Below are 12,789 nucleotides of genomic sequence, written 5' to 3' on the forward strand. Positions count from 1 at the left end.
TTTGTTTACTTGTAGATTTATAGATACATTCTATTTAGAGTAAATGAGGGGAACCATGTAATCTATGTACTTTGGGTCTGACTTACCTGGCTTGATGTAACTTTTCCAAGTCTTTCCACTTCCTTATCATTCTTATCACAATATCATACATTCTGGTGGAAGTGTAGAGTTCCATTGTGTATTATCTTTATTAATGTTTATCTTTGTGTTGTTAAATACACTTATGCTTTTTTGATGTGATTTGTTAACTTTAAATGATATCCTTTGATTTCTAGCTTTTCTTGAGAAGGCAATCTCCAAATTTCCTCTGTCCCTTACATCTATTTACTGTTTTATTTGTTTTCTGTATTTGATTTTCACTAATGCCTTCTTTTATTTTAAGAGATATAACATATTTAGGATCCATTCTTCAATATGTAAAGATTAATTATGACTTTGGTTTCCATTCTTGTTTACTGATAGTTCTTTGACGCTCAATCTTAGATGATCTTTTACTTTAGGAAAGATCAGTGGGGAACTTATTGCCCAAATATACATTTTTAACCTGGTATTTTTTATAAGGTAAAGATAATGCTGTACCTATTTTGTAGGATTAGCGTGAGGAATACAAAACTTAATATAATCAAAAAGGTTTGGGGGAATCAAGCATGAGCACTGAACAAATGGTTAATGATTACCAACCATCCTTTCTAAACCCATCTCAGCAATCTGATGGGAAACTCTCTCCTATGTAAACCTCTCCCTAAAATGCTATGTTCTCTTTTTTCCCCCTTTGTATCCTTTGTGCATATCATAGTGTCTAGTTAGGAATTATGTGACACATTTTGAAATAAATAGTATCTTTAAAATTTAGAAGAGATACCTCTGGTTAGAACAGAAGCAAAGTGAATACTGATTTGAGTGATGTGATCTAACAACTTAAATAACAATAATTTTACTTCCAGACATCACTCCTAATGATGATTTTGGGAGAGCTGGAGCCCTCAGAGGGTAAAATAAAGCACAGTGGAAGAATTTCATTCTGTTCTCAGTTTTCCTGGATCATGCCTGGTACTATCAAAGAAAACATTGTTTTTGGTGTTTCCTATGATGAGTATAGATATAGAAGTGTCATCAAAGCATGTCAACTGGAAGAGGTAAGCAATTAAGAAAAAAATGCTGACTGTACACGTAACATCTAAGAGCAGTCAAGTTATATGTTTTATTCTCTGTTCAACTAGTCAGTTTATGAAGGTTGAAATTTCTGTAGGGAGTAAGCTATTGTGAATGGACTAATTAGTAAAATACATGACCTTGGTTTAAGAAGCTTCTGAATATATAAAATAGATGAAATATATTTTTAAAATAATAGACTGTCTTGATTATAATAAGCCTCACTATAAAGTGATGAGAATTTTACTAACACATAAGCGAGACAAGCATCCTAAAGTAGGTATTTATATAGCCTGTGTTTTTTATTCCAAACATTACATGAGAAGAATTTAACAATTTTAATGACACCATAAAGCATTGATATACTAGTACAGAATTAAAGATAAAATTTTTTATCATAAAAGATATCTTATCTTGGCCTTGTATGTATAATCTCTAGTGACTGAAAAATCGTTGAAGTAAAGCTGGTGGGGTTGATTATTTTCATAACAATTTAGGAAATGAGATCATTTATTTGGAAATACAGAGTAGTGGTGATAAAGTTCTATGACAGTATGTTCAATAATTATTTATGTAAAAGTTAGGGCAGAAGATATATAATTATGAGGTTTATTAAAATTGTCTGGGTGGGATCTTGACTCCAAACCAGTAGCATTAATGTTTGATAGTTGGTATTAGCAGGTTCCTTTATATAATAATTGCTGAAAAAATTGCCATGGAAATAAAATGGAATATAAAATCCAGAATACAAACAGTGGGAAAGACCGTCTGATATAAATGGCTCTCCATGTGTGTACTGGCTCATTGAACAGTAATTTCCTCTATTATTTTTCTGTATGCTTCTATCGCATGACAAAAAGAAAAGGCTATACTATAAAAGCTTTGGGTTTACTTAGAAGAAGATAATCATTATTCCTCAAAATCCCTTCATCTAGGAACAGTATTTCACAATATGGAGGTTTGGAATGCCCTGGGTTTGATACCCAAAAATCTAATGTTGCTAGAGAACACAGACATTTATCTGGAAGGAATGTGGGATGTTGGGATAATGGACCTTACTTTATTTATTTATGAGTGGAAAGTTGTTAACAGATTTTTGTTACATTTTATTATACTTGCTTTGAATATATATTTTCTCATATAAATGCTTTTATAAAATGATGGCATGTATCCTCCAGGTAAATTAATTAAAATATATTTAAGCCCTATGTAGTGTAGATAAATTAATAATAAATTTAGAGCCATGAGTTCCTTATTCATGTAAAAAGAATTTGCTAATTTTTGAATGATGTGGTACATCCTGAGAACATCATATTGAATACAACATAGTCTAGTTTTTTTTTAAGGATTCATAATAAAATACTTCATATAATGTATGTATATCTCAACCAAACTGCTAAACAATATTGAAAGAAGCATAACATATTTTTCCTCTATTTTGACTTTGTAGCTAGCTTTTAATCATTTTTTTTTGCCAGTCCCGGGCTTGAGCTCAGGGCCTGAGCACTGTCCTTGGACTTTCTCAAGGCTAGAGCTCTACCACTTGAGCCTCAGCACAACTTTCGGCTTTTTTCTATGTATATGGTACCAAGGAATCAAACCCACGTCTTCATGCATGCTAGGCAAGCACTTTAACCACTAGGCCAAACTCCCAGCCCGCTTTTAATCATTTTTATAGTTTATATTCAAGTGTTTAACATTTTCAGTTGGTGAAACAGCAATTAGCAATCACATCCCATTTCTTCTGCCTATCTTTCCCTCCTGACTGCCCTAAGCAACTGTCTTTATAAGTTGTCCTATGCATAACATTTTACATAAAATAAATTATATATAGTTCTTTATATTTAAACAAAATATCAAGTTAGAAGCCTATATACCTATTTTTAAACATGTCCTATATGCTGAATGTTTTATATATGTTATTTTATATATGTTTTATATATGTTGTATGTAACGTATTCAGGCTTGAATTTAGTTCCTTAGTTTCTTCAGCCAAGGCTGGCTCTCTACCAGTTGAAGCACAACTATACTTTCAGGATTTTTTTCTGGCTAATTAGAGACAAGAGTGTTCTGAGCATTTTTTACAAGATATATTTTACTGTAATTTATGCACAATACAAATGTACAAGTGGCTAGTTTTATATTTTAACAATTTTCCATTTTTGAGTATTTTTTTAGATGTACAAAGGAGATGCCTTTCAACAAAGCAGTTTGTGAATTGTGTATCTTGATCCATGTTGCCCCTTTCAACATTTTCAACCACCCTTTCCAACCTATCCCTTCTTTTACTTTCTCAATTTTAGGTTCTGTATTGAATTTTTTTCTCTTTAACAAATAGAAGTTTATGTATACAATGCATCTTGATCTGTGTCATCACTTTAACATCTTTACTCCCCTTCAACTCATCCCTTCCCTTATATTTCTTAATTCAGGGGTATATACAATGAATTAGTCTCATCATAGGAATATTGGAAGGGTTCATGGGATTGATTATGTAATACTTTGAAACACATGGTCTTTGATGCAATTTAGTAGTTCCTCTCTTCTGATTCTGTTCTCTCACTTCCTTGCATGCAATTAGAAAACAAGAAAGTTTTGAGCTATGGGCTCAGCTTTAGAGAATTCAGGATGACTGTGCATGGAGCAGTGGTAAACTTGTAGTGAGTGGCAGAGTCCAGATGAATTCTTTTTTTTTTATTCAGGATAATGTATAGAGGGGTTACAGTTATATTCGTCAGGCAGTAGGTGCATTACTTCTCACACATAAATACCACTTCTCATGTTTTTGTCCCCATTTCCCTCCCACCACCTTTTCCCAATCATCTTGCTTTCCCACTCTTCCCTTTCCTATTTCAAATAAACAAATAAACGAATATACAATATTCCAGGTAACAAAGTCAGATACAGTAATAACATGAGATTAACCATAAGGGCAAAAAAGAGAAGAGAAATAGCATAGTACATTAAGAACAACAATTTCACAAGATAAAGCTCTTGTTTCCATATCCTAGAGTTCCTTTCATTTTCTGTTTAGGCTGGCTTTGAACTACAATGAGATCTTAGGGTCTGGGTACTGTCCCTGAGCTCTTCAGCTCAAAGCTATTGCCCTACCCCTTGAGTCACTGCACCACTTCCAGTTTTCTGGTGATTAATTGGAGTCTCATGGACTTTAGTACCCAAGCTGGCTTTGAATCATGATCCTCAGATCTCAGTCTCCTAAGTAGCTAGGATTACAGGCATGAGCCACTTCACCCGGGCTTGGTATATATTGTTTTTATCTGACCAATTACAGGGCAAATCCCTTGAGTATAGTAACTCTAAAACACACTACTTTGATTTAGTGTACTTAGCACCTTGGTAAATAGTAGATTCTTGGTGGATGACTGTTTTGGAGATGTTTTGAAGGAGCACGTTGGTTGAAAAACTTTTGCTCAGAAAATACTCTGTGAGCCTTACAGTCTTCTAGTTTAAGCAGATAGCTACATAATAGCACATGATGTCTGGGAATAACAAACAAAACGAACGGACAGTGCTTATCTACCTTGCCAGCCCAAAATCTGATTTCCCCCTCTTTTCAGTGATTTAGAGGTTCTTCTTATTTTTATTGTTGTGCAAATATTCTCATTTTTGATAAGGCCCAATGAGATCCAGAATACAGAATAATTCCTGTGTGCCAAAAGCAGACTTAAAAAAAATTCTTAAATATGGAGGAATTTTGATCATAAAAACATAAGATACCTCCAGAGTCCTTGATGGGTCAGATGCTGGCGCCAACCTAAGAATCCCTCAGTATAATCTCTGCAATCCCTGTCACAAATACAAACATTCATGACTCACTGTTTTCATTTTGACTGTTGAGGCTAAACTGTTTCTTAATGGGTTACATCCAGACTTGGAACAAGAGATGAGGACACAATAGTCTCTTCCTCATTTTTGTGTTTTTGTACAGCTCTTGTATCTTCAAAGCCCTTGTGCTTTGTAATCATAGGAGCAGGCAGTAGTGTGAGTTTGTCTGGAGAGGAAAAAGCATGCGTGACATAGTTCACATAGTTTTCTGATTTCAGTTTATTGTTGGAAATTATTCACTTAGAGAGATAGCTCAAAGACATTACCACAGGGAAGGGCATGGAGATAGTTCTGTGTTGAATAATTTGTAATGTGCAGCCATAAGTGGGCAAGTCAGGTTCAGATTCTTCACCTTTTCCTCCTCTTTTGGGAATATCTCCATGTACTGATTTTCAAACCTGCTTTGAATCTAAAATTGCAAATTAGTAGTTATTTTGTCATTTTAGATATTCCTAGGTAAATTTGATTCTTAGGCAAAGTGGTAGTTATTTCTACATCCCTGTGGCCATTAACTTATCCATTATTTTTTCCATATATCCAAACTTCTATAGAATCCTCCTAAATATTTATAGCTACTGTAACCAGGCTGCACTAGCTTAAGAGAGAAATCAAGATAATTGAGACCTAGTTAATTTGTTCATTTGTTTACTATTGACACAGTCAGATTACCCTATTGTCTTGCCTTCTTTGTGTATCACCATTATTATTGAACCACAATCGTTCCATCACAGACAGAAAAAGAATTATAGGAAGGCTAGTGTTTGTGTGATGAGTAGTTGAACTCGCTTTATCCACTGACTCTCTTCTAAAAGTTTCTGGGTTTGGAGAAGTAATTGGCTTTTATAACAGTGTGTGGTAGAGAGAGAGGTGGAGAGTGTAGAAAGGAGGTTAGGGGCTTAGGATATGTAATTATATTCCACAAAACTGTGGAGATACTACTGAAACATCAAAGTTGATTCTCATGAAATAAGTGTATGTCATAAGTGACAGTCATTACATATCTATTGTAATAAAATATTTACTGTGTATGTTGAAGGGAAAATCTACATGTGTTTTCAATTTTACCACTGTTGATAGTTTTCATATTTAAATTACTAGAAGGAAACAAATAGAAAGGAAACTTGGCAAAAATTCACTGAAGAAAAAAAATCTGGGAAGGGAATTGGCAAGAAGTGTGAAAAAAACTTGGGAGGGAAATCAGCAAATAAATGACTTAACTGTTCTGGAAAATAAATTCCATCATGTAGATGATGACTATGACTAACTGATTTTGAATTTGACCTCTGGGTCTGCAGGTCTGCCCAAAACCTGAAAGAAGTTGAAACAACCTTTAGGTAGTAATCCATCAATGTAGGGGAATTTATAGACATACTGAAAGATAAAGGTATAGAGGAATTAGTTCAAGAGTAGCCATGACATAATTGACATCTAATATAATATTTGAAACATTTTGAACTATGTATTTTCCCTCAATCAGAATAAGAGTGACTCTACCTTATCTGTAATTTTCTACTGATGGATGATGGAATTGGAAAGGAATGCTATTTATTTTGCTATAATGTGAACCTAGAATGATTATTTTATAAAGCTTTGAACAAGACTTAAACAGAAATGCCATAGTGTTTTATAAATTATATTACCATTTCATTTTATTTTATTTGAGCCCGAGACTTACAAAATAAATGCTGGTTTCCATCTATGAACAGTATGTACATGTCAGCATTGGGCTCTGCACTTCACGTAAATTGGCCCATTAAATTTGTCCTTTCCATTTGTCTAGTAACAACTTTGCCTTGGGCTTGCAGTCAAAGTGAAAATATGATGATTACAAAAGTACAAACTAAGTTGTAGGGGTTAAGATAAAAGCTCTAGAGTAATTATTAGGTTAACAAAGGAGAGTTCTTACGTCTACCAAACCAAAATAGCCCTGAGAGTGCCCCTCCTAGTAAAATGTGGGCAACTGAACAGGGCAATAATGTATACATATAATTATAACTGTCTGGGTCCAGCTAGCCCACCAATAGATAATGAAATTAGGATACTTAACCAGACACATGTTCAAAACACAAAATTTAAAATCATATTGTAGAAAGCATACATATATCTGCCTAATGCTTCAGCTTTCTTTAAGAACCTTAGATTCTAGATTCAAAGTTGTCTGAATTGAAAAGGATCATGGAAGGACTTAAAGAAATTAAGAGATTTTTAACCTTAACAAAAAATTCTCAGGCTAAATATAATATCTGTAGCTAGATCTGGACATCTCTGGGGGTTTCTGATTTTGTAAAGAAATATTCATAGAGACCTCCCCAGGAAAAGAAGTTTCTGAAAACTTAATGCCTTCTCTAGGCAAAATAGCCCTTCGATGGCGAATTGTACTACCATTATTTCTTTTCAGAACCAAGTCTATAATAAAATTAAAGGAGTTTTTATCCTTGACTCAGATTTGATGAATTAAAAATTGATTTTAGCAAATCTCTGTTGACTTCCTACTTTAAGCACCACACAGTGTTAAGCACCGTGATGCTTACAAAAATCACAAGGAAGGGTTCCTGTCTGTAATGGGGTTGTAGTTTACAAATACTGTCAGGGAAAGATACATATTTACTCACTAAATACTGAAAAGTACAACCAGTGAACCAAATTCTGGAAATATATTGATTTATCAAGACACATTATTAGTCTCAAAGGATTGTCATTCTAGTGAAGACCAAAAAACACAGTTTAGTAAGTTGTATGATATTGGTTAGTATAGAGTGCTTATTAGGAAGACATCACAACTGAGAGGTGATGGAAGAGCAATAATGTTCTGAGTGAAGTAGAACAAGCAAGGAGATCATTCTAGGAAGAGAACAGAACTTACCTAGACTGGATCTAAAACGAGAGTACAGAGTAGTATGTCTAGGGAACCATCATCCGATCTGAACGCTGAGATTCAGAATGAAAAGAACATGGATCCAAGAGAACTCTTGGAACGCTGTGGGGGTCCCATTGAGGGAATCACACTGGGGGTCCCATTCCAGCTGGAAACAAAGGGCTACAACAAGGTGAGAGCTGAACTGGAATAGGAGTGCTCTGTCAAACATTTAGGAAGTTGAACTTCCATGAAACTCTTTGGAAGATTTTAATGTGGGAGTTGTGAAGTGATAAGATTTATACTTTGCCAGGATATGTCTGGCTCCAGTATAGAATATGGATAATGAAAGAAGGGGTAAGGCTGGCGGCAGGGAGAACTTTTAGGAGGCCATGGCAGTGATTCGGAGAGCATGGTGACCTGCTAGTCAGGAGATGATAGGGAAAAGAGCAAATTGGCTCCAGAATCGATCAGAAAACAAAATGAATCAGTCATACTATAACATGAAATGTAAGGGAAAAGTTATGCTCTGTGTACGTGTGTGTGTGTGTGTGTGTGTGTGTGTGTGTGTGTGTGTGTGTGCGCGCGCGCACATGCTAGCTGTGGGGCTTAAACTTAGGGCCTGGGCCTGGGCACTGTTCAATGCTACAATCTGAGCCAATGCTCCATTTTTGGCCTTTTGGTGATTGGTACGAGTCTCCTAAACTTCCCTTGTTTGGATTGCTCTAAGCTGATCCTTTGACCTCAGCTCCTAAGCAGGTAAGATTCCATGACAGATGTGAGCCATCAGCACCGAGCAATGCCTATAATTCCTATCCAATTAGTTGTGGTACAAATAATACACAAAAATTACATGTATTTGTCATGGACAATGTGAAATAATTTACCATAATCAAGTTAATTAATATATCCATTAATTTTCATAGTTATTATTTGAATGGGTGTATTACAAGAACTTTTAAGGTCTACTCTCTGAGCAATTTTTCATCATACAGCACAGTCTTACTGTCATCACAATAGCTCTCCATAATATGCATCCTGACTAACTTTGATCAGCAGTGGTAAGGGTCCCATTCTTTATTCATGTCATGTTTTTTTTCTTGAGCAGTTTTTTCTTGGGATTGTTAAAAACAATCCCCCCCACCTATGAATTTTCCATTTGTAAAGATTATAACCAAAGCAATTTACGCACAATCGGTATTGGTAATTCTGTGTCAAACTTTAAAAAAATGTTTGGCATTGTATTTGTTTTCATGGCAATGGTAACTTCAAGGTTTTATAATCCTAAATAAGTGAAACTTGGGAAAACCACTCACCTTTCTTAACTCATGTTAAAATGAAGGAACTCAGAAAATTTCTTTATAGATCTCTTCCCAAATTATCTTCTTTCTCTTTCCCTTTGGGGGAGAATCTCTTTTTCATGCCCTGTAGCCTCAAATGTAAAATGGAAGTCCAAGCGCTAGTTAAGCGGTCAGCATAGGGACAAACCTGGTCTACAGGCAGCTTTAAGCCACAAAGGATTGTGTTAGGAACATCAGAGACAGTGGGTATGTAAGTATAAAGCCATGTCCTATTCCTAGGGAAACGAATGATGAAGCAAATGACACAGTGACTGTAGACCCAGAAAACATTCTGGGAAACTCAGAGCAGGACCAAGTACATGATCATCTACCAGTGCACAACAAAGTATGAAATCTCTCTATATACTGCAGGGACTCAGTATTTTGGTTAGGCACTTAAGAGGAAATACCTAGGGAATTAGTAGATTCTAAATGCCAATTCTTAGGCAACCTAAACCAAAATCATGTACAGAAATCTGGAAAAAAATCCTACAACAATCCACTAGATTGCACAAGTAATTTGAGAGCTTCTGAAATATACTATCTAGCATTCTTTTGTTAAATGGATCTAATGTGGAGACAGGATGATATAAACATGATTATTTATTTCATATCTCTTACATGTTTCATATAAATGGTGTAACACAATTCCTATACAGCTCAGTTGTGAAGAGTCCAGGAAATCCTACTTAGCATTTTATATTTTAGCCCTTGGGAATATTTCATCTCAAACAATCAATTAAATCACTGCACTCTATAGCTCCTCTTGAAAATGCTTGGGTTGTTAGATTTAAATACACATTCAGACCTATGTATTAAAGTAACACAGGGGCATCAGCAGTCACACTTATTAGTTCACAGATACATATGGTTATACAGAGCATTATAAAATAAGAGTTTAATATTAGTGACCAAAAGCCTTAAGCATACATTTTTTAATGGTAAACTTGTTTTAGAATTTGTTTTCTGGTATAACTCTGGTTAGTACCAGGTAGAGAGGGAGAACAATTTTATTTTCCAAATTAATTAGTAATTCTCACTTCTGATGCTTTCTAGCAAGGGTTTTTTCCCCTATGAGTATTTCTATTCATAGCTCTCCTTAGATCAAGCTTAACTCAGATCAACAAATAAATAAACAAAACCTCAGTTGTAAATTATGAACCTCTTGGAATCTATTTTCTTCTGTGAAAATTTATTTCTGTTAATAGATATTATACAGAGCCCTGCTGTTTTCTGAGACATACAGCCATATGTACAGTAGATATATGCAAAATGTTTAATTATTTTCACATTTTCCCTCTCTTTGAAATGCTTTCTTGCCTCTCGCATATTCTCTCACACACACTCTGTCTTTTCCTTTTCCTTGGCTCCCTACTGCTTCCTTTGCCCTCCTTTCACAACTCCCTCTTCTTGTCTGACTCCTTGTGCATGATGCACACATATTTGGTGATATAAATATTTAGTTATTTAAAATATTAACATTGGTGTTAAATATCTGATAATTTACTGGTAAAGAAATGCTTTGAGTGACATTACCCTTAATGTTCATGTTCTTTTACACCTAAATTCTTAACACCTCCCTTCACCACAAACATCTGCATTGTCAAGGTTGTTCTAGAAGTGATAAGCACGCCATAAAATAAGTTTATGGTATTTTCCTATCTTCAAAGTTACAGGAAGCTCAAATGTACTCTGTAAATATTGAAAAATTACCCAGAACCAGTAAATGTAACACTCTACCCTTTCTTTTATGTTCTCTCTCTGTTTCTCTCTTTCAATGTAGTAGCCTGTGTTTTTGTCCTGGTATGTATTCAATTCAGACTTATACGTATTCTATTAGCAATTCTTCATTGACAACTGTTTTTTTTTTGGGGGGGCATCTGGCTGAATATTAGCTAGTAAACCTTAACTGACTTTTAAATAAATAAATTGATGAACATGGGACACAACTCCCATTTGGTGTATTATCCACTCCTTAATAATAAACTAATCTTTATTATACACATTAAAATATTACCTTGACCCTCTCTACTAGTCTTTATCTGAATATTTTCAAGTGTTTTACTATCTTGAACAAACCAAGGGTGTTGTGTGCACAGAATCCTTTGAAATTGACCTTTGCCTTTAGAGTTAGCATACTGTAAAAAAGTCAGCCAAAAAGAGTAAGTATTCTGGTGTGCAGCTCAAACACTGGAAGGCACTGACATCATGGGTTAATATGCAGATTCTTGGGCACTGGCCAAATTTTTCTGAGTAAGTGTTAAGTGCAGCATACTTCGATAAGATCCCCAACTGATGCTAGTAATTGGCCTAGGGACCACACCTAAGAATTCAGATATTTGATTTTTTTAAATTTTATACTGAGGGGCCTGGAGTTTGGCCTAGTGGTATGCATGAAGACCTGGGTTCAATTCCTTGGTACCACATACATAGAAAAACAAAGCCAGAAGTGGTGCTGTGGCTCAAGTGGTAGAGCTGTAGCCTTGTGAAAGTCCAAGGACAGTGCTCAGGCTCTGAGCTCAAGCTCAGGACTGGTAAAAATAATTTATTCTGAGCAGATGAGTAAAAACAACAGTGGAAAATAATTTGAAAGGATAATTTTAGGGTTTCTTTCAATGAGAAAAATAATCCATCACAAAAGTTTATATAAGTGACTGTGGTTTTTATTTCATTTCTGTTTTTCTGTTGCCGGGATGATGTATAAAGGGGTTACAGTTACATTTGTCAGGTAGTAGGTGCATTACTTCTTGAACATGAATACCCCTTCCCATGTTTTTCTCCCATTTTCTCTCCTCCTACCACCTCCCAAACCCTAGAAGTTAATTTTTCTATAAAAGGTCAAATCATACTTAGCACCTTAAATCCAGTAGATGAGTTTTCCACTCAATCTTTTCTGTAGATAATTCAAAAAGAATTGCGAGGATTTATAGAGTGAGTAGGGAGAAACAGCATTTATAGTCAGATATAAGGTTTCTGTGAGCAGTGCATGCTCTTATGGGCTTTACAAAAACTTGTGTTAGCACAAGGCATTATAACTTTCTTTAGATTGTAACTTTAACTTTCACATAAGGGACAATCTACTGTGATGTCAGAAAAGCAACACCCTCAAAGATAAATATATTACCAGAGTTGAGTGCCCATAAGAGTCGGCAAAGATAAATGTTTAACAGTGTTTAAACAGAGTGCTTTATGTTAAATCAAATAGAGAAAACTAAACACTAATGAAGAAATCTGCAAATGAACAATAAAGTAGGTAATCAGAACAGGTACCCACATTAATAGCAGGATATTGGTATTACTAGTATATTTGTTTTACAAATAATGGGCATAATCAAAATTTACTTCTATGTTCTACCACTATTCGGTGTTATTTCAGTAACAGCAGCTTCCCGTTATGATCTTTTTTCCATATTTTTTTATTGTAATTAATAGAAGGTTACCTTGTATTCACCAGAAAGAAGGTGCATTACTTCACATACACTGATTCCCTTTCTCATGTCTTGGTCCCCATTTCCCTCCCCCCACCCCTGCCCCTCATCTTGTTTTCCCCCTTGCCTATCCAATTGGGAATTTATTAAAGTTATCAAATCTTTACAA

The 12,789-nt window shown here is 35.0% G+C and overlaps 1 protein-coding gene and 1 long non-coding RNA gene across 2 annotated transcripts in view; one reads left to right on the forward strand and one right to left on the reverse strand.

Moving 5' to 3' along the window:
• The window catches only part of Cftr (CF transmembrane conductance regulator), a 127,987-nt gene that overhangs the window by 58,322 nt on the left and 56,876 nt on the right, over positions 1–12,789 (forward strand). Inside the window, exon 14 of the mRNA XM_090332234.1 lies at positions 945–1,136. Coding sequence (XP_090188360.1) covers positions 945–1,136 — 192 coding nt within the window. The remainder of the gene's footprint in view (positions 1–944; positions 1,137–12,789) is intronic.
• Positions 5,257–7,914, reverse strand: LOC150063476 (uncharacterized). The gene is made up of 3 exons (XR_016535432.1): positions 7,862–7,914; positions 6,217–6,306; positions 5,257–5,407 (listed from the first exon to the last, which is right to left on the reverse strand). It is a non-coding gene; the product is annotated as an uncharacterized LOC150063476 (long non-coding RNA).

Source organism: Megascapheus bottae, chromosome 5, assembly GCF_031878675.1.
Source record: "Megascapheus bottae isolate mThoBot1 chromosome 5, mThoBot2.hap1, whole genome shotgun sequence".
Taxonomy (NCBI): domain Eukaryota; kingdom Metazoa; phylum Chordata; class Mammalia; order Rodentia; family Geomyidae; genus Megascapheus; species Megascapheus bottae.